General features: G+C 43.0%; 2 protein-coding genes across 3 annotated transcripts; one reads left to right on the top strand and one right to left on the bottom strand.

Annotated features, from left to right (window-relative positions):
* Positions 1-2,368: 2,368 nt before the first annotated feature.
* Positions 2,369-5,723, bottom strand: LOC124524850 (olfactory receptor 7A17-like). Of its 2 annotated transcripts, XM_047097272.1 has the most exons (3): positions 5,684-5,723; positions 4,683-4,712; positions 2,369-3,351 (listed from the first exon to the last, which is right to left on the bottom strand). In XM_047097272.1, the coding sequence occupies exons 1-3, from the start codon at positions 5,721-5,723 to the stop codon at positions 2,369-2,371; spliced, it is 1,053 nt and encodes a 350-aa protein (XP_046953228.1). The 2 variants fall into 2 exon arrangements, with proteins under 2 accessions (XP_046953228.1, XP_046953230.1); XM_047097274.1 differs by lacking the exons at positions 4,683-4,712; positions 5,684-5,723 and having other exon boundaries at positions 2,369-3,358.
* Positions 5,724-15,020: 9,297 nt separating this feature from the next.
* On the top strand, positions 15,021-15,950 carry LOC124524916 (olfactory receptor-like protein OLF4). Its single transcript, XM_047097361.1, has one exon. It carries the CDS (start codon positions 15,024-15,026, stop codon positions 15,948-15,950), a length of 927 nt encoding a protein of 308 aa, XP_046953317.1. The 5' UTR covers positions 15,021-15,023.
* The last annotated feature ends 3,877 nt before the right edge of the window (positions 15,951-19,827 follow it).

Raw genomic sequence — 19,827 nt, 5'->3', positions numbered from 1 at the left:
ATCTTGTTCAGAAGAGAAGTGCCCCGTGGTCACACATGACATCATGGATGAGTCTTAGGAACAATGTAGAGTCGGGGCACCTGAGTGGCTCGGTCGGTTGAGCGTCCGACTTCGGCTCAGGTCATGATCTCACAGCTTGTGGGTTCAAGCCCTGCATCAGGCTCGGTGCTGCCAGCTCGGAGCCTGGAGCCTGCTTCGGATTCTGTGTCTCCCCCTCTCTCTCTGCCCATAACCCACTCGCATCCTGTCTCTGCCTCTCTCAAAAACAAATAAACTTTAACAAAAAATTAAAAAAAAAGAAACAGTGTAGAGTCTCACAGCTCACTATAGACTCACGAGGAGACAGGCAGAGCTCAGAACAATCCCCAACATACAATATCATTTGGCAACAAAAGCATTACATTAAATCATTTTCTTTTAAATGGCTTGTTATGCAGCAATGGCTAACTGATTCAATGATCACGGTGAACAGAAGTAAGGACAATTATCATAATCTGCTGCTGACTGTTCTTGGTATTTATTCTTGTATTTGAAGCCTGCATTCATGGTACCTCTGTGATTTCAGTTTAGTTCAGACAATTGCATATAAAACCTCTCACTGAGAAGCACCTTAGTGGCTCAGTCGGTCGAGTCTCCAACTCTTGATTTTGGCTCAGGTTGTGATCTCACAGTCATGAGATCAAGCCCCGTTCAACTTGGAGCCTGCTTAACATTCTATCTCTGTCTCCCTCTCTGCCTCTTCCCCTCTCTCCTGCTCACTCCCCCTCTCCCTCTCTCTCTCTCTCTCTCTCTCTCAAAAACAAACAAACAAACAAACAAACAATAACAACAAAAACACAAAACAACTACCTCTCATTGAGGTTCTTTTCCCCATAGCCAGAAAAGATTGAAAATGTATGCATATTGTGTTGGAAAACTGGTGTCCCTGATTCACATGACCAGACAGGAATGCGAGCTCCCTCTTATGTCATCCCTTGAACATAGAAGATGAATAGAATCCTGAGCCTGAGAAACATGTATAATAGAGGATAACAACCATTCGACACCCCTTCCATGGTTATGACAAAATTTAGAAGGAAGGGGGATATATTTCTTTTACAACAATGAAAGGAGTCATACCAAAGGCAGCGTAAAGATTTCAGGAAGAAACAAGGAGAGAATTCAATAAAAGTAGAAAAATGTCAATCAGTCCTTCCCCCATTTGGATAAGCCCCCTTACTCATGGCCACCAATCCTCCATACTCCAATGAATAGCCATACAGCATGAAGAATAAATATTTTAAAGAGCACAATGTGCGATTTAAAACTTCGCTTCGTTGGGATGGGCACTAGATGTTGTACGTAAGTGATGAATCACGGAATTCACTCCTGAAACCAATATTGCATGGTATATTAACTAACTAAAATTTAAATTGAACAAAACATAAAATAAAATTTTGCTTCATCGTATTAAAGGGCATCTAGAGTCTAAGATCATATTCTAAAGTCAATCTATCTAAGTTTGTTGTTCCATGAAGACTTCTTTTGGAGACGCGTATTTGGTGAATGCTTGAGTAAGGTAGTGACTGTCATACACATTGTGGACAACAAGGTACTAAGAGACCAGGATCCTAATGAGGAAAATAAAACCGATCTAGAAGACACATTAATATATTAAGTGTCCACTATTAAGAAGAGCAGTTAAGATACTGATATACAAAGGACCTTCAGACATATAAGTGAAAAAACATAGTCTCAGATATTGTTCTACTTTAAAATCATATATATTTGTCATAAAGTGTGGTTGTGTCCATAGGTGGCATATCAATCATGACAGTTCTTTTTGTTTGTTTGTTTCAAGTTTTTATTTAAATTCTAGTTAGTGAACATGTAGTGTAGTGTTGGTGTCAGGAGTAGAATTTAGTGATTCATCACTTACATACAACACCCAGTGCTCACCCCAACAAGTGCCCTCCCTAATGCCCATTGCCCATTTAGCCCATCACCCACCCAATTCTGCCCACCAATCCTAAGACATACAGAGAGCTAACCAGTGGTAAACGTGGCATTAAAAAAACACGTATGAAAGAAAAATGATTTGGTGTGAAACAATTGTTTGAGAAAGATTATTTTTTAAAAACATCTATGTTGGCTCAAGGTAAATGAACATTTCCAAATATTTCAGATCCATGGTTGGAAATAAAATTCAGAAAGTGGGAAATACAAGGGAAAAATCTGTAGGATATCGGAGAGAGAAGAGCTTCATAGAGTGACTTACATACATGGCATATGGAAGTTGAGGACAAGGAAATAAACGGAAAGAGGAATACTACATGTACAGTCTGAATAAAGATCACAATCTCTGACCCAGAGGCTTTGACCCCTGCAATCAGAGGCACTTCTTCAATCTTATGACGATTGGCCATGTAAGGGTCTCCTTCCCAAAGAATGCTTTCAGAGCCCTTTTCATGTCTTTGTTCCTCAAGCTGTAGATGAAGGGGTTCAGCATGGGCGTGACCACCGTGTACATCACCGAGGCTGTGGCACTTGACCGTGAGCTGTGGGTAGCAGCAGAGCTAAGGTACACGCCGAGCATCGTACAATAAAATAAGGAGACAACCGATAGATGAGATGCACAGGTGGAAAATGCTTTACACTTTCCCTGAGCTGATGAGATCCCACATATGGAGGAAACTATCTTAGAGTAAGAGTAAAGGATCCCAATGAAGGGACCACCAGCCAACAAGACAGCTGCAAGATACATCACCACATTATTAAGAAAGGTATCAGAACAGGCCAGTTGGAGCATCTGATTAAGTTCACAAAAAAAGTGGGGGATATGCAAGTGTGTACAGAAGGACAGACGCAACATCATTAAACTTTGTAACAGGGAATGCAGGACACACATGATCCAGGACACGAGAACCAGCAGCCCACAGAGCCGGGGGTTCACGATGATCGTGTAGTGCAGGGGGTGACGGATGGCCACAAACCGGTCATAGGCCATCACACTCAGGAGGAAGACGTCCATCACAGCAAAGAGTATGAGAAAATAAATCTGTGTGATACAGCCTGCATAGGTTATGACTTTGCTCTGAGTCCGGATGTTCACCAGCATCTTCGGGACGGTGGTGGACGTGAAGCAGATGTCTACAAAGGACAGGTTGGCCAGGAAGAAGTACATGGGCGTGTGGAGGTTGGGGTCTGTGCTGATGGCCAAGATGATGAGCAGATTCCCAAACACAGTGATCAGGTACATGGAGAGGAAAAGCCCAAATATGAGGGGCTGCATTCCTGGTTCCTCTGAAAATCCCAGAAGAAGAAACTTTGAAAATTGTGTTTCATTGCTTGGTTCCATGTGGTGGAGGTGACCTCTGAGAAAGAGGGAAATAAAAATACACAAATTTGTATTAGTCACAAAATTGAAATGTGACTGTTTTTTTTTTTTTTTTATTTTGCAGTCCAGAAATTCCTTTTAATATGTTGTGCACGGATATGGTCCCCTTTAGGGAATCATCGCTGCCACATCTGATATATTTTTATTGTCAATCAGCTTCTTTCCTAGGAAATCATGTATTTTATACTTTTTCTGAGAAATGCTTCAATTATTCAGGAATATAAATTGAGTGCTGACCAGCTTTCAGGCACTATCTAGGCAATGAGTATAGAGTGCTGAAGAACAAAAATCCCTACAGCGATCGAGAAAAAATATATAAGCAAAGAAGACAATTATACAACTATCTTTTTGACACAATTATCTTTTGATTATCTCACCTTTTTGATGGTGAGGTGTGCTGAGAGGAAATAGAAAACAGGGATAAAGCAGAGAGCAAATAGGGCATTCTATTTTAATGGCATTTAGGCAAATTCTGTACACAGGTGGCATTGGAACACAGACATCATGTAAGACAGAGACATAGACACAGGATTCTGGGGGAAGTGTGTGCCTGGAAGAGGGAATGGCCAGAGCAAAGGCCCTGAGGAAGGTACTTGTTTCAAATGTTCAAGCGAAAAAGCAAAGCCAGTGCTGCAAGGGGGATGATCTTGAGGGACACTGATGACAGACTCTGTCACACATGTGAGGAGGCATGTGGCCTCTCTGCGACAACTGTGACCTCCAGGCACAGGGCCGTCCTTGTCCACACTGCCTCTCCCTCGGTATTCATCGTGCTGCAAAGCCATCCCATGAATTGACACAGATCCCCGTCTTGGTGCCTGCTCTTGACTGAGCTCTGGCCCGTGTATGGTGTCACCTTGGGATTGAGGAGTCCTGGCCCCTGTTGTGAGGACTGCTCACCCTCTACAAGTCACACACGCACCAGACACCGTGGTCTTCTGGGTTGTGAATTTCCCTGTCCTCACAGCCCCCACATTCCTGGTTATGCTGGGAATGGATACAACCCAAGGAGACCCGATCAGCCATCTTTCCCCTGCAGAGTGTAGAAATGGTTCCCAGAAATGCTAATTCTTAAGCCTCCCATGGACCAATCACCATGGAGCTCCATGCTGGAATGTTAATTTTCCTCTGTGATTTACACCAGTGTAACAAAGTCTGCTCAGTAGATGAAAGAGACAGAGAGTGAGATACAGAGGGAATGAAATCAATGAGGGAGAGCAAGGATCTCATAAGCTGGGGTGGTCCCTGAGAGACTGTGAGGAAGAAATATCTCCCTTGCTTCTCCCCTGGTTATATCCCCTGATGCCCAGCAAAAATAATAAGAGAATGAAACAAACTTATTTAAAAGACAGATAGTGATATATTCATGGTGTGCTTGTACAAAACTATATAGATAAAATATAAATAGATACAAATATTAACATATCTGTTTATATTATACATCAAGAAAAACGAACAAAGGGATAAACCAATACAAAGTCGGGCATTTTTATATCAAGCCTAGAAGACATTTTCCTGTACCTCCTGCATCATTATATGACTGATTTATTTCTACGTGATTGATAGGGGATGGGGTTAGCTCCTTTCTCCCTCTCTTATGTGGCACCTTTTCATTGATATTCCTGGGCTTTGAGTAAAGATCTCTCTTTCTCAAACCCAGTGGACACCCTCTAGTCCTCATTCGGGATCTCATCCAACATGCAAAGGACTCCCCACACCATGCTCTGTAAATCCTGCCCACATCATGACAGTCTCAGTGCTACACTGTAACATCCAGAAGAGCAGGGACTTTATCCTCTCTGTTCATTTCTGTTTTTCACCAACTTAGTTGAATATATGTTTTCTATAAAAAGATATAAGACTATGAGAAGTTATAGAATGGAAAGAATGAAAGGTTCTGGAAACCAGGTTAAAATAGTACCTTGAAAACAACTGTCATAAGCAAAGTTGTATGAAAAATAAACGCAAACTGGAACAGGTAAAAATAGCAGTCATTAGTAATAGCGACATGGATTAATAACTAAATTGTGAAAGACCATGAAAGAATATGACATATAGTGTCCCTAGAATGTTCTGGCCCATGGCAGATGCTCAGTTATTATTTGTCGAATGAATCAGGAATTCGGTCTCAGTGTATAAGGACATTTCCTATATGGCAAGGTCGTATTTCAGTTTTTTTGGGAAGAGATTAATTGCTAAGTAACAGCTAGAATACATGGATATCTATCTGGAAAAACATTAAACTGGTCCCTTCCCTCAGACACATTATTGACACCAGAGGGATAATGACTTCAGTGTAAATGTAACCATACAATATATGGAACATCAAGAAAACTGCATATAACATTTACAGGTGGGAAAAACCACTAAAATAAAGCAAGAAACTCAGCAGTAAGAAGATAGAAATATTTAAATCAAGTTAAACATTTTTATGGTCAAAGAATGTTTCCAAAGTCGACGGAGAAGCAGTGGTCTGAGGAAATCTTTTGATATGCTAAAAAAAAGCAGGGGAGGGGGAATAGCATATGGCCATATAATAATCAGAAAGGTCATCAAATATTTGCTGAAACTGAGGGATAGATTAAGAAACAACAGGAAATGTCTTCTTCACCCAGGAACCTGGGGAAAAAACTTACAGCAGTGTTACATTGTGTGGTTGGAACTTTTTTTAATGTTTATTTATTTTTGAGAGAGAGAGAGAGACAGAGTGCAATTGGGGAGGGGCAGAGAGAGAGGGAGACAGAATCCGAAGCAGGTTCCAGGCTCTGAGCTGTCAGCATAGAGCCTGGTGCGGGACTCGAACTCATGGACTGTGAAATCATGACCTGAGCCAAAGTCGCACGCTTAACCGACTGAGCCTCCCAGGCGCCCCTGTGGTTGGACTCTTAAGCGGGTAGTCTTGGGGTTACACTGAATTTGCTGGTGGAAAAGTGGGTGTTACAGGTTGAAGGCAGGACCTGAAAGCAGCTGTATTACAAATATTCATATTTTTAATGCAGGGTTTCTACGTCTCTGCCTATGGACATCCTGACCAGAGCCTGCCCAGTGCTGAGGTCTGTGTATCTTAGGATGTTTAGAGCATCCCTTTCATGATAAAGAATATGAAGGACTCTCAAAAGTGTTCGTAGCAGCCATTCCGCGAAACTGGCACAGTCACTGAATAAATACATTCATTACTTACGCAAGCAAATAAACACAGTGATCACTTGCTATGGACTAAGCTGAATTGGCCCCCAGGTGATGATGGATTAATGTTCTCGGACAACCCTGTCATCCACGGTGCACGGGGCTGTTGGACTCACCTGGCTGGGTGTCTGACAGGAAGGTCTCCGCGTGAAACCGAATTCCTCCCAGGACAGCAGGTAACAGGGACGAAGGCTCTGTCCTCAGCGGAGACAGCAGGGGGGACTGAAGCGTCAGTCCCCAGCCAGAATTAGGACTCAGAACAAACAGACAAAACCCACTCGCCTTCCTGTCCAAGGTCGCACAGGCTGACAGGAGACCAGAGGGTATTTATACCTCCCTGTATCTGCTCATTAGGCGCATTTCCCTCTTGTTACTCCAACCTCTAAGCATATGATTCCCAATGGAAAGCTGCTCTGGACATAAAGGATTTCTTCCTGATGAATCTCAGTTCCCAAAAGACTAGGTTAGAGATCAAGTGAATCCAGTTCTTTTCTTTTTTCTCTTTTTCCCTGAACTTGCCCTCTTCCTGTTATGGAAATCTCCTAGCACGTTATCTCAGCTCAGAGTTACACTTTTCTCCAGCTCTAAGAAGGAACAACACACCCGGGATTAGGTCTCTCTAACTTCAAAACCTTGACTTGTCTCGGGGAACCAGCCCTGCCATCTCCAGTGTCTCCTCTTCTCCTTCCCCTCACCCTCTTCCTTCTCCTCCTCCTCCTCCTCCTCCTCCTCTTCCTTCTTCTCTTTCTTCTTCTCTTCTTCTTCTTCTTCTTCTTCTTCTTCTTCTTCTCCTCTCCTCCTCCTCCTCCTCCTTCTTCTCCTTCTCTCCTCCTCCTCCTCCTTCTTCTTCTTCTCCTCCTCCTCCTCCTCCTTCTTCTTCGTCTTCTCCTCCTCCTCCTCTTCTTCTCCTCCTTCTCCTTCTCCCCCTCTCCCTCCTCCTCTTCCTTCTTCTTCTTCTTCTTCTTCTTCTTCTTCTTCTTCTTCTTCTTCTCTTCCCTCCCTTCCTCCTCCTCCTTCTCCTCCTCCTTCTTCTTCTTCTCCTCCTTCTTTTTCTTTTTTTCTCTTTCTTCTTCTCCTCCTTCTTCCTCTTCTTCTTCTTCTTCTTCTTCTTCTTCTTCTTCTTCTTCATCCTCTTTGTCTTCTTCTATAGGAGAAAAAGTACCAAGGAGGGGAAGAGAGAGACAGGGAGAGAGATAATCATTAGCAGACTCCTCACTCTCAATGCATAACTGATGGGGGCTCAATCTCCAGGTTCCTGAGATTGATACCTGAGCCAAAATCAAGAGCGAGATGCTCAGCCAACTGAGTCACCCAGCAACCCTAGTGTCTATTCTTTAAAAAAACATTTTTAATGTTTATTTTTGAGAGACAGAGCATGATCAGGGGAGGGGCAGAGAGATAGGGAGACACAGAATCCGAAGCAGGTTCTGGGCTCTGAGGTATCAGCACAGAGAAGCATAGAGAAATGGGTTCTTCTGGTAATAAACCTTGGGTTCTACACACACTGGCTTCAAGACACTTTTGCCATCACAATTAGGAATTTCTTACATTATCACAAGGTAAAACCTGTCTCTTGGTCCTTTGTTATTAAGTGTTTAATTATAACAGATGTATTTAAATATTTTAAGTACTACAATGTGACCTTGACATCTCATAGGGATAGTTGGATTCAATTTTTATAAACATCTTAGCCCTGAGGAAGTACATTTATGAGCTCCATTCTACATTGTAGAAATGGCACTTGGTCATGTCTAGTCCTCTGTCTAAATTATATACCTGAGTATGTGGTGACCCTTGAGTTTGATTCTGTCAGGATGCTTCTAGTTCTCAAACTCTGGGGCAGTGTTTCACAGCCAGAAATGATTTTCCACTGAGGATGTTTGTCAAAGTCTGAAGGGAAGCTGCCAAACACCTACAATTCAAAGGGAAGCACCCCCAAAAATATTATCCTGCCACAAATGTCGATCATAAAAGGTGAGAAACCCAGCTACACCAGCAGTTCTCCAACTTCAATGCGCGTGTGCATTCACACAGATCCCACTACAAATGCAGAATCTGATCTCATGCCCTGGGTGGCCCAGAGATTCTGCATTTCTACCAGCTCCTGGGTGATGCTAAACTGTGGGTCTGGGTCTGTGGGCCACTCTTTGATTAGCAAGGCTGGGATCTTGTGTTAAAGACAGGTGTAGGTATTTTTAAGTCTTCTGCACCAAATGGTGTCCTTGCATGCATGTAATTTTGAAGGAATAATGTATTCACTCTTTCTTCAGTCTGTGTCAATTCTGTGCTTATTGCTTTTCTAAGTGACAAAAATAATACATTTATGAAAAAGACTTTGTAGTGGGCAGAATAAGGCCCTTCCAAATATGTCCACATCCTAATTCCCAGGGCCTTTCACATGTTATTTTTGATAGCAACGTAGGATTAAGGTAGCAGACTAAACAGGGCTGTAAATTAGCTGCCATGGAGATAAAAGGATCAGCTGTGATTCTCTAGGTGGGACTAGGGTAGTCAGGATGGTCCTCCAAATGTTGAGGATGGAGACAAAAGAGTTGATGTCAGAGATTTTGAGAACGCTCTCCTGCTGGCCATGAAGGTGGCGGAAGAGCCATGAGCCAAGAAATGCAGGTGGCCAGCAACAGAGACTGCAATTGGAAAGGAAACACATTCTCCCCTGAGCCTCCAGAAGGACCACAACCCTGCAGACACCTTGCTATTAGCCTGACGAGACTCCTTCGAAGCTTCTGACTCCAGAACTGTAAGAACCTATATGTGTTTGTCTTCAGCAGCTACCGTGGGAATGTTTTATAACAGCAGTAGGAATCTCACAGGGACATAGTCAATAAAATTATTTGAGGGAACCGAGTTTAAACTTCTCCATTCATCAGCTTCCCTTGGTTAAGGTCAATTGACATTTAAAGAACCACATTATGGAGAAGAAATTATATCAATTTGGAGATATTCTGCCTAGCACCTGGTAGAGTGAATTCCTGGGGCATAAATGTGAGTATGGTCTGACTATGATGCTCTTGAGGTAGCGAGATAGGCAAGAAACTCATGATCAAAATTTAGGTCACTCACATCTTCTTTATCCATTCATCAATCCACGGACATTTGGGCTCTTTGCATAACTGGCTATTGTTAATAACACTGCTATAAACATTGGGGTACATATGCCCCTTTAAGGGATCAAGAGGATGTGGCATATATATATATATATATATATATATATATATAATGGAATATTACTCAGTGATCAAAACGAATGAAATCTTCCATTTGCAACAACGTGGTTGGAACTAGAGTGTATTATGCGAAGCAAAATATGTCAATCAGAGAAACAAAATTTCATATGATTTCACTCATGTGTGAAACTTAAGAGACAAAACCGATAAACATAGGGGAAGGGAAGGAAAACTAAGATGAAAACAGAGATGGAGGCAATTTATAAGAGACTCAAAAATACAGAGAACAAATTCAGGGTTGCTGGAGAGGAAGTGGGTGGGGGGCAGGGCTAAATGGGTGATGGGCATTAGGGAGGGCACTTGTTAAGACGAGCACTGGGAGTTATATGTGAGTGATGTATCACTGGGTTCTACTCGTGAAACCAACACTGCACTGTATGTTAACTAACTTGAATTGAAATGAATAAACGTAAGGTGTGCTTGGGTGGCTCAGTCAGTTAAGCATCCGACTTCGGCTCAGGTCATGATCTCACAGCTCTTGAGCTCAAGCCCCATGTCGGGCTCTGTGCTGACAGCTTAAATTCTATGTCTCTGCCCCTCTCTGCCCCTCCTCAGCTCAGGCCATCTGTCTCTCTCTCTCTCCCTCTCTTAAAAATAAAAAAAAATATTTAAAAATACAAATTATTTGGTTTTCTATCTGCAATATTTTATATGTGTCTCTAAAAGAACTCTATTTTTGGCATGCCTGGGTGGCTCAGTGGGTTGAGCGTCCAACTTTGGCTCAGGTCATGATCTTGCGGTTGACAATTTCAAGCACCGCATCAGGCTCTGTGAGATTATGTTTTTTTCACTTATATGTCCAAGTTCCTTTGTATATCAGTATCTTCACTGCTCTTCTTAATAGTGGACACTTAATATATTAATGTGTCTTATAGATGGGCTTTATTCTCCTCATTAGGATCCTGGTCTCTTAGTACCTTGTCGTCCACAATGTGTACAACAGTCACTTCCTTACTCAAGTGTTCACCAAATATGCATCTCCAAAAAAGTTTTCATGGAACAACAAACTTTAATAAATAGATTGACTTTAGAATATGATCTCAGACTCTAGATGTCCTTTAATATCCTGAAGCAAAATTTTATTTTATTTTATTACTTTTTTAAATTTAAATGATAGTTAGCTTTGTTGAGTCCAAAGAAAATGTTCAGAGGCAAAGTTGTACGTATATATTACATGTGTTTTTTCAAATAAACACATATACGCATATGTACATAAACACAAACTCACTTAAAAGAAATCTTATCTGAGTACAGTTGGCAAGAATGTTGCATTAGTTTCAGGTGCACAACGTAGTGATTCAACTTCTCTGCCCATTACGCGCTGGTGATTCAACTTCTCTGCCCATTACGTGGTGCTGGCCACAAAGGTAGCTGCTGTCTGTTATCATACAAACCCATCCAGTATCATTGACTGTATTCCATACCCCGTGCCTTTTTTCCCCAAGACTCATTAATTCCATAACTGGAAGCCTGTATCTCCCACTATCCTTCACCCATACTGCCCATCCCCTCCACGTCCCCTCAGGCAAACCATGAGGTTTTTTCCTCTGTATTTGTAGGTCTCATTCTGCTTTTTTGTGTGTTTATTCACTTAAAATTTTTTTAATGTTTATGCATTTAATTTTGAGAGAGAGGTGTGGGGAGAGGCTGAAAGAGGGAAAGACAGAGAATACCAAGCAGCCTCATGTCAACACAGACCCTGACATGGGGGTTGAACTCACAAAATGTGAGATTGTGACCTGAGCCAAAATCAAGAGGCAGGTGCTTAACCAACTGAGCCATCCAAGAGCCCCATGTTTATTCATTTTAATAGCAAACTCATACATAATCTCTTATTTTATGTTGAAAGGAAACAAGAGAAAGTTGCAGGTGTAGGTATTAAAAGAGTAAATGTTTGAATTAATATGCATTTAAAAGAATGAAGATGTGTAGACACAAAGATTTCAAGATAGACATAAATGGTAGACATACATTTAAAGGATGAATTACTTTTGCTGTCATAATGCCTCCAAGACGTCAAAATCTGAAGCATGCTTGCAGTTACGTACTGAGAAATTCTCTACCAGCTAAAGAGGATGAATATCTGTAAATTGATTTTAAATCTCCTTTTCTCCTTAGAGATGAGATTACGATGCAAAATGCCTTTACCCAGGGGAAACTCCGTGAATGAAGGGAGAACCCTAATCTCAGATTCTTAACAAAATTTCATTGGAACAACATTTGTCGTTAAGTCCTAACGCTGATGTAAAATAACTACATTGGTGTTTTAAAATTCATTTATGTTCTTACATTCGATGGATCAGAACCCAGAAGTGGCTCACCTTGGTCTAAAATGAAAATGATTGCAAGGCCTGATTTCTTCTCAAAGCTACAGGGAAGAACCTGTTTACTTTTCTATTCCAAGCTCATATTATACTGCAAGAAAAAAAAATCTCACCATATTTCATATAATTAACAAATTCTTTACAAAGAGGGGCTGAACAGCAGCTCTTAATTGTGATGTGGAATGAAAGCCCTAAAAGTGTGCAAATGTGTCATGAAGCTGCGGTACGTAGTGCTCCGGGTTCGTATCAAGGTGCTTTTTTCTCCTCCTTGTTGAAAAGGAAAACCGGAATGTTGTGTAGATGGCAGGACTATATCTCCAACACAGGCCAACAGCTTGGAGATCCAAGGGAACTAATCCACACAGATTGCTCAGTCCTAGACTTGGGCGAAACATTGACATAAGCGTTGGGAGTCGCTGCTGGGAGGTCTGAACTCTGAGAGCAGCGGAGTTCATGAGGAAGGAATACTCAACACTGGGGTCACGCAGTTATAACCTGGTCTATTGGGAACACAGAACCTCCAGAACAATTTCCTTTGTGTCCAGACCAGTGTCCCCCCAGGGAAATCATGTGCTGCTCCAAAGAGGAGGAGGAGGGGAATGTGCCTCATGAACAGACAGAGGAAACTATAAATCCCTCCTGTGCACACCCACTGCCTGTGCCACCGTGGGCTGACGGGACCAGGTTGTTGCTGTGGAGTCGAAAGCTTGACTGGGAGACTCATGCTAGCCTCCGTTCTGCCGTCTTGTGTGGGGACAGAGTTTAGCCACCACCAATAACCATCCAGGAGGAATCCAGACGGCCCCATGGACACCTCTCCCTCAGAGCTCCCAGCCAGGTGAGTCTGAGAGCTTGGCAAGACCCGGAGGAAAGGGTCAGAGAGAATCAAAACCAGGCGCATCTACCTGAGGTCACCTGGCAGCCACCAGCCTAGCCCAGAACGTGGAGATCTCTATGGCCATGTACTTGCCTGATCATGCCCTTCTGAAAAACTACAGTGAACAAGGTCAGAGAGGGCCCCGTTCCTTTGGTACTTGCCTTATAATGGTGGAATCACAGTACTATGAAAAAAGTTTGTGTGGTGTAAGAGCCTCGGGCAGAAATCTTTCGGAGATGGTGACTTAGAGCCAGAATGGTTGTCATGGTATGTGCAGAATTTTGTAGCGCAAGGTCTGAGCAGAACTTTGCACGTTGTGCAAACCAGAAACAGGACCAGAGTGTGCCCAACACTCGGCCAAAAGATCACAGCACAAAGCCCAGGAAAAACAGAGAAAAGATGCCACGTCTAAAGAGTGAAAGGGACTTGTCCCACCTTCTCTAAGATCACAGGACATCCAGTTGGTCAAAGAAATAGCAAAGTCTCAAGGTGCTTTTTCAAAGAAAAAGCAAGTCTCTTACCTTCCATTATAACCTGCCCAAGTTTTGCTGTGCTTTGCATAGTTCCTGTGCCGAAAGGTTGATTTATTCCCTTAGCACACTTTTCTCTTGGAGCATTCACTCTGTAAGACGATGCACACCCTGAAGTTCCCATTAATGTCGTCTTCTGACTGAATTTAATTTTGCTCCTTATTATTTTTGCTGGGCATCAGGGAGGTAACAAGGGTTGGAATGTTGTCAGAACCAGGGATGCTCTTTCTTCCTCATGGTCCCTCAGATTTCAGCGATCACCTGAGCCATTAGATCTTTTCTGCCACTTCTATTTTATTTCACTTTCTTGTTTCTCTGTCTCTCTGATTTTGTTTGTGTTTCTTTAAATACAGGAAAGAAAATGAGCATGCCAGTCTGACTTGTCAATTTTATTTGTTCATGGGAAACTTACATCATTTGCAGAAATGATAATGGATCTGCACATCTTAAGTTAAACCCACCCTGAACTTAATTCTTGGGGTTGGGATGAGAAGTCATGGTAAAAACACAGCCCAGGGAGCACTCATTTGGGGTGTGTGTGGGTGTGTGTTTGCCTTGTGAAATACATCCGTCATCAGAGCGGGGGACATGGTTAAATATATTCCTAGGTGATTCTTATAATACAGAAGCCAGAACTCAATCAACACACTGTATTCTAGAGGGCTCTATGTCAATTTACAGCAGACTTTGCAAGTAGATTCTAAAATACAAGCAGTACATAGTGGGTGAGTGACTCCTTTCTCTTGAAGGGGAACCAGCAGCGAGGCCACCTATTTCTTTGAAATTGCCTGACATGATCTCTGATCATTTTCCTGCTCATTCCCCTTCCCATACATGCTTCCTGTTTTGGACTCAAATAGCTCCAAGTAGTATCATCCTCGGGGCCTTAGCTGAGGCCATTCCCTCTACCATCACACACTTCCCTACACAGGCTCTGGGCTCCTGCCTTCCTTCCCTGCAGGTCTCTGATCAAATGTCACCTTGTTTACTGGTCTTGACCAAACACTGATTACAAAATAGCACTCATATCCACGCTCTCCTTTATATCTGCTTTTGTCTCTTCATAGCTCTTGACACCCTCTGATGTCTTATTAATATTTTTATTTGTTTCTAATCACTCTCCATCATTAGATTATAGTGGCTTTTGGCTTTCAGTATCCCGTGCTCATGGCCTAGACAATGCCTGGAACATGTTTGACGCTCAGTACATATTCCTCCAATGCAGGAAAGATATTCTTAGTAAAACAGTAAAATGCATGACCTCTGCTGGGGAGTGTGGAGAATGAGACCAAAACACCTAATCTGAGATGAAACAGGAGGGAATCTCTTCAAAAGGACAATCCTTTGGGGACAAAAAAGGATAAGGTACTGAAATGAACTTCTTGACTACACAATATAAATGGTAGCATTTCAACTATGTGAGTAAACTGTTCATATGAAAATTAATGATGTCCTTTGCCTCTTTCTGACAGTCAGTGCAACCTCATGGAACCAGGAAATATCACACGGATATCAAAATTTCTTCTCCTGGGATTTGCAGAGAGACCAGAACTGCAGCTCCTCATTTTTGGGCTTTTCCTCTCCATGTACCTGATCACTGTGTTTGGGAACCTGCTCATCCTCCTGGCCGTCAGCTCTGACTCCCGCCTCCACACGCCCATGTACTTCTTCCTGGCCAACCTGTCCTTTGTAGACATCTGCTTCACCTCCACCACCGTCCCGAGGATGCTCTGGAACATCCAGACCCAGACCAAAGTCATAACCTATGAGGACTGCATCACACAAATGAACTTTTTCGTAACCTTTGCAGGGATGGACGACTTTCTCCTGAGTGTGATGGCCTATGACAGGTTTGTGGCCATTTGTCACCCCCTGCAATACACGGTCATCATGAGCCCCCGGGTCTGTGCACTGCTGGTTCTGGTGTCCTGGATCACGAGTGTCCTGCATTCCTTGTTACAAACTTCAATGGTTTTGCAGCTGTCCTTCTGTACAGAGGTAGAGACCCCCCACTTTTTCTGTGAACTCAATCAGATGATCCAACTTGCCTCTTCTGACACCTTTCTTGATAACTTGGTGATGTATTTTGCAGCTATGCTGCTGGCTGGAGGTCCCCTCGTTGGGATCCTTTACTCTTACTCCAGGATAGTTTCCTCCATACGTGGGATCTCATCAGCTCAGGGCAAGTATAAAGCATTTTCTACCTGTGCATCTCACCTCTCGGTTGTCTCCTTATTTTATTGTACGAGCCTAGGTGTGTACCTTAGCTCTGCTGCTACCCACAGCTCACGGTCAAGTGTCACAGCCTCGGTGATGTACACGGTGGTCACGCCCATGCTGAACCCCTTCATCTACAGCCTGAGGAACAGAGACATAAAGAGGGCTCTGAAAAGAATCGTTGGGATCCAGTGATATAAGAACCAATCATCCAAAGGCTGGAGACATGCCCGTGATTGAAGGGCTAAAATCCTAAGAGCCAGGAACTGCCAATCTTTGATCAGACTGTGGAAGTAGAATCTACCCCTTCTATTTCTTTCTTGGCATTTCCATTTGTTTGATCAACTTCTCTATACATTTAAGGAACTCACTTCATTAAGCTTCTGCTGTGACTGCAATATAGATGGTTTCTCCTTTGTCTATTTTCAGATATCCCCAAAGTTTACCCCAACCTTGGGTCACAAATGCCTGAAATTTCTGTATCTCACATGGGACTAGTTGGATTTCTTAAAATTAATTTCACCTCAAATGACTTATACCATGCCGGGTAAATTTCCCCTAGATTTCCTGAGATCGATATCATGAATTATACACTTCGTACGGAATAAAGCTACACTTGATCAGTAAGGCTTTTCCATCATTTTACTGTCAAGGAGAATACAAAAGCACAGTTTCCACCTTGTGTCTCAGTCTTTTCCTTCACTTCCTTTAGGACTCCACCTGATGATGTGGACTCTAACATTGTTCCGTTTAAGCCTCAAGTTATTGACACACCGCTCTGGCTAGGAATGCCCAAGTACTCACCCGCGCCCATGTGCTTTCCACACTCACACAGACCTTTCCCTGACCACAGCCTATGCCTTGGCTGCACCAGCCCTTGGGTTCTTATAGTGATTGCAGGACACACGTCAGCAATATCTATCAGAGGGCTCTATATCCCCAGGTTTATTACTCATGTATCCTGGAGGGCACATGGGATGCTCAAAAGCCATTCTGGGAGGTCTCAGAAGGGGAGAGAGGGTCAAGAGGGAGAGAGAGAGAGAGAGAGCTGCAGAGGGATCTGGCTTTCTCAGGGACCATGGCCAGGGTGGGTAGCTGGTGTTGGGTTCACACGTTCTTGGAGAATTGTATTGAGTAGAATGTATGTGCTGAAGGGGAAAAGCTGATTCACTCATTTGGCAGCATCTAGTTTATAAAGGGCTTTCTGAAGAGGTACTTCGTGACTGGGGGTAGCTGAGGGCTTATCTGGTGATTGTGGAACACATCTGATGATATGTTTATTCAACATGGTTGTGTTCGAAACGGACCCGGGGAAAATACGTCATTTCAGTCCCTTGCACTAAACATGCCCTTATGCTTTGTAAGCGGTCTCTTGGTTTTATTCTGTTACTCAGCTCTGGGTCCAGAATTCCTACCATAGTCACTGGGAAAACCTGATTAGCTAATCTGGATCTCCCAGTGGAGTGTACTTAGAAAGGCAAGTTCGAATAAATAGATCGACCTGATATGTTCTTCGTATTGGCCTGACCATGAATATGAGGAAGCAAACTTTCGAAACACTCATTTTGTGACACACAAAATATTTCTCTCGTTTTTAAAAAATCACAGTTTGTGCTATGCATCTATTTATTAAAGCATGGAAGATGGTGTTCACCACTGAGGGAGTTTGTTCATCGAGGCGCAGGATTGCTTAGTGTCTTCTACGTTTTATCACTGAATTATCTTCCTGTTTCTGCTTGAAAACTTCTAATGCGATCCGCTCGTATGATTCTTTCTGTTGTTACACGAAATAGCTTCCTTTTCCTGATATATGTCACAAATCCCACGCGATGGCGAATGCACAGTATCAGCACCATCTATCTAATACGTCCTTTCTGCTCTGAAATCTCTTCCACCTGCTTGACCAGAGGACGCTTCACCCAAGAACTGCAAATCCTGCCAGTCATGTGGCTCAGGGTCCCCAGTTCTTCCCCAAAAATGGGCATGTCCTTCAGAGTCGCCCAAGCTGATGAGCAGCCCTGTTCAATCTGCTGCATAAATCCTTCTTTGCTCTAAAAAAAAAATAATATGTGAAAGGGACTGGAGATTAGGATGTGGGCATATCTGATGGTGCCTTATTCTCCTTAGTGTAAAGGCTTGTTCATCAGGGTATTATTTTGGTCACTTATAGAAGCAATAAACACAGATTTCACACAGCCTGAAGAATGAGCGAATACACGATCCTTTCACAATTACAGGCACACAAGGACAGTACTTGGTGCAGAAGGCTTCACGCTTCCTACTCTTATCTCTAACACAGGATCATCTTCTTGCTAATCAAACAGTGGTTCGCAGACTCAGACCTGCACTTCAGCCTCACCTAGGAGCTTGGAGAAATGCAGAATCTCTAAGATTTTGCACTTGTAGTGGGATCCGTGTGGATTCACAGGCACAGTGAAGTTGGAGACATGCTGGTCTAGCTGGGTTTCTCACTGTTTATGGTGGACATTGGCGGCAGGATAACAGGAATTTGGGGGTGCTTTCCTGGGGACTGTAGGTGTTTGGCAGGTTCCCTTCAGACTTTGACAGACGTCCCAGGGGAAAATTCATTTCTGGCTGAGAACCACGGCCACAGAGTTTGAACCAGAAGCATCCTGACAGAGTCAAACTCAAGGGACACCACATACTCAGATATTAAATTTGGACAGATGACAAGACACGACCAAGCACCATTTATACATCATAAAATGTAGTTCATAATCTCAGGGATAAGATTTTATAAAGATTAAATCCAAACTCCCTGTGAGATGTTAAGCTCACATTGTAGTACATAACTAGATCTCAATACATCTGTTATATTTAAGGACGATTTTATAACAAGGGACCAAATGACAGCTTTTAACGTCTTATAAAACAAGTGACAGAAAAAGTGTCTTGAAGCCAATCTCTGTGGCACCCAAGTTTTATTATCAGAAGTCATTTCTCTGCTGTATTATTTTTTCTTTTTTTTTAATATATGAAATTTATTGTCAAAATGGTTTCCATACAACACCCAGTGCTCATCCCAACAAGTGCCCTCCTCCCTGCCCATCACCCACTGTCCCCTCTCCCCCACCCCCCACCTACCCTCGGTTTGTTCTCAGTCCTCAAGAGTCTCTTATGTTTGCCTCCCTCCCTCTAACTCTCTTTTCCCCTTCCCCTCCCCCATGCTCTTCTCTTAAGTTTCTCAAGATCCACCTATGAGTGCAAACATATGGTATCTGTCTCTGCCTGACTTCTTTCACTTAGCATAACACTCTCAATTTCCAGCCACGTTGCTGCAAATGGCAGGATTTCATTCCTTCTCATTGCCTATTAGGATTCCATTGTGTATATAAACCACAACTTCTGTATCCATTTGTCAGTTGATGGACATTTAGGCTCTTTAGATAATTTGGCTGTTGCTGAAAGTGCTGCTCTAAACATTGGGATGCACGTGCCCCTGTGCATCAGCACTCCTGTGTCCTTGGGTAGATTCCTAGCGGCGCTGTTGAGAACAACAGTAGACACTGGGTCGCCTCATGGGCTCAGTGGGTTCATCTTCCGTGTCTTGATTGCGGCTTAGGACATACCCCATGGTCTGGAGATGAGCCCCCAGATTGCTTCTGCACTGAGCATAGAGACTGCTTGGGATTCTCTCTCTCCCTCTTTCTCTGACTCTCTCTCTTAAAATAAATAAATAAACATTAAAAAAGCTTCTCTCTGTCCCTCTCTCCCTCCCTTCCTCTCCCCCACTCATGCTCTCTCTCTCCCTCTCTCTCAAAAACAAACAAAGAGACAGACAGACAGACAGCACTAGGATTGCTACAGCTGGGTCCCTAGGACAGGCAATGCTTGGAAGACAAAGAGGACTAATCCCGGAGGGTTCCTTGGTCTTAGACTTGGAGGAAAGTGTGTCTCGGCTGAGATAAGGTGCCAGATGATTTACACATCAGGAAGGGGACAAGTTCAGGGAAAAGGGGAGGAAAAAAAGAACTGCATTCACTTGGTCTCTGACCTAGTGTTTTGGGAACCGAGAGTCATTAGGAAAAAATACTTGTGTCCAGAGCAGTTT

This window comes from Lynx rufus, unplaced genomic scaffold, assembly GCF_022079265.1.
Source record: "Lynx rufus isolate CCGP_SWC_20201006 ecotype Redwood Valley unplaced genomic scaffold, mLynRuf1.p SCAF_4, whole genome shotgun sequence".
NCBI lineage: Eukaryota > Metazoa > Chordata > Mammalia > Carnivora > Felidae > Lynx > Lynx rufus.
This window is presented reverse-complemented; position numbering and strand designations above follow the sequence as displayed.

Coding starts and splice junctions, on each gene's coding strand:
- LOC124524850 (XM_047097272.1), bottom strand. CDS start 5,723: ATGTTATATGCAGTTTTCTTGATGTTCCATATATTGTATG. Junction 4,713..5,683: donor GATGTTCCATATATTGTATG/GTTACATTTACA, acceptor CTTTTAAATAAG/TTTGTTTCATTCTCTTATTA. Junction 3,352..4,682: donor TCTCTTATTATTTTTGCTGG/GCATCAGGGGAT, acceptor TCTTTCTCAGAG/GTCACCTCCACCACATGGAA.
- LOC124524916 (XM_047097361.1), top strand. CDS start 15,024: ATGGAACCAGGAAATATCACACGGATATCAAAATTTCTTCTCCTGGGA.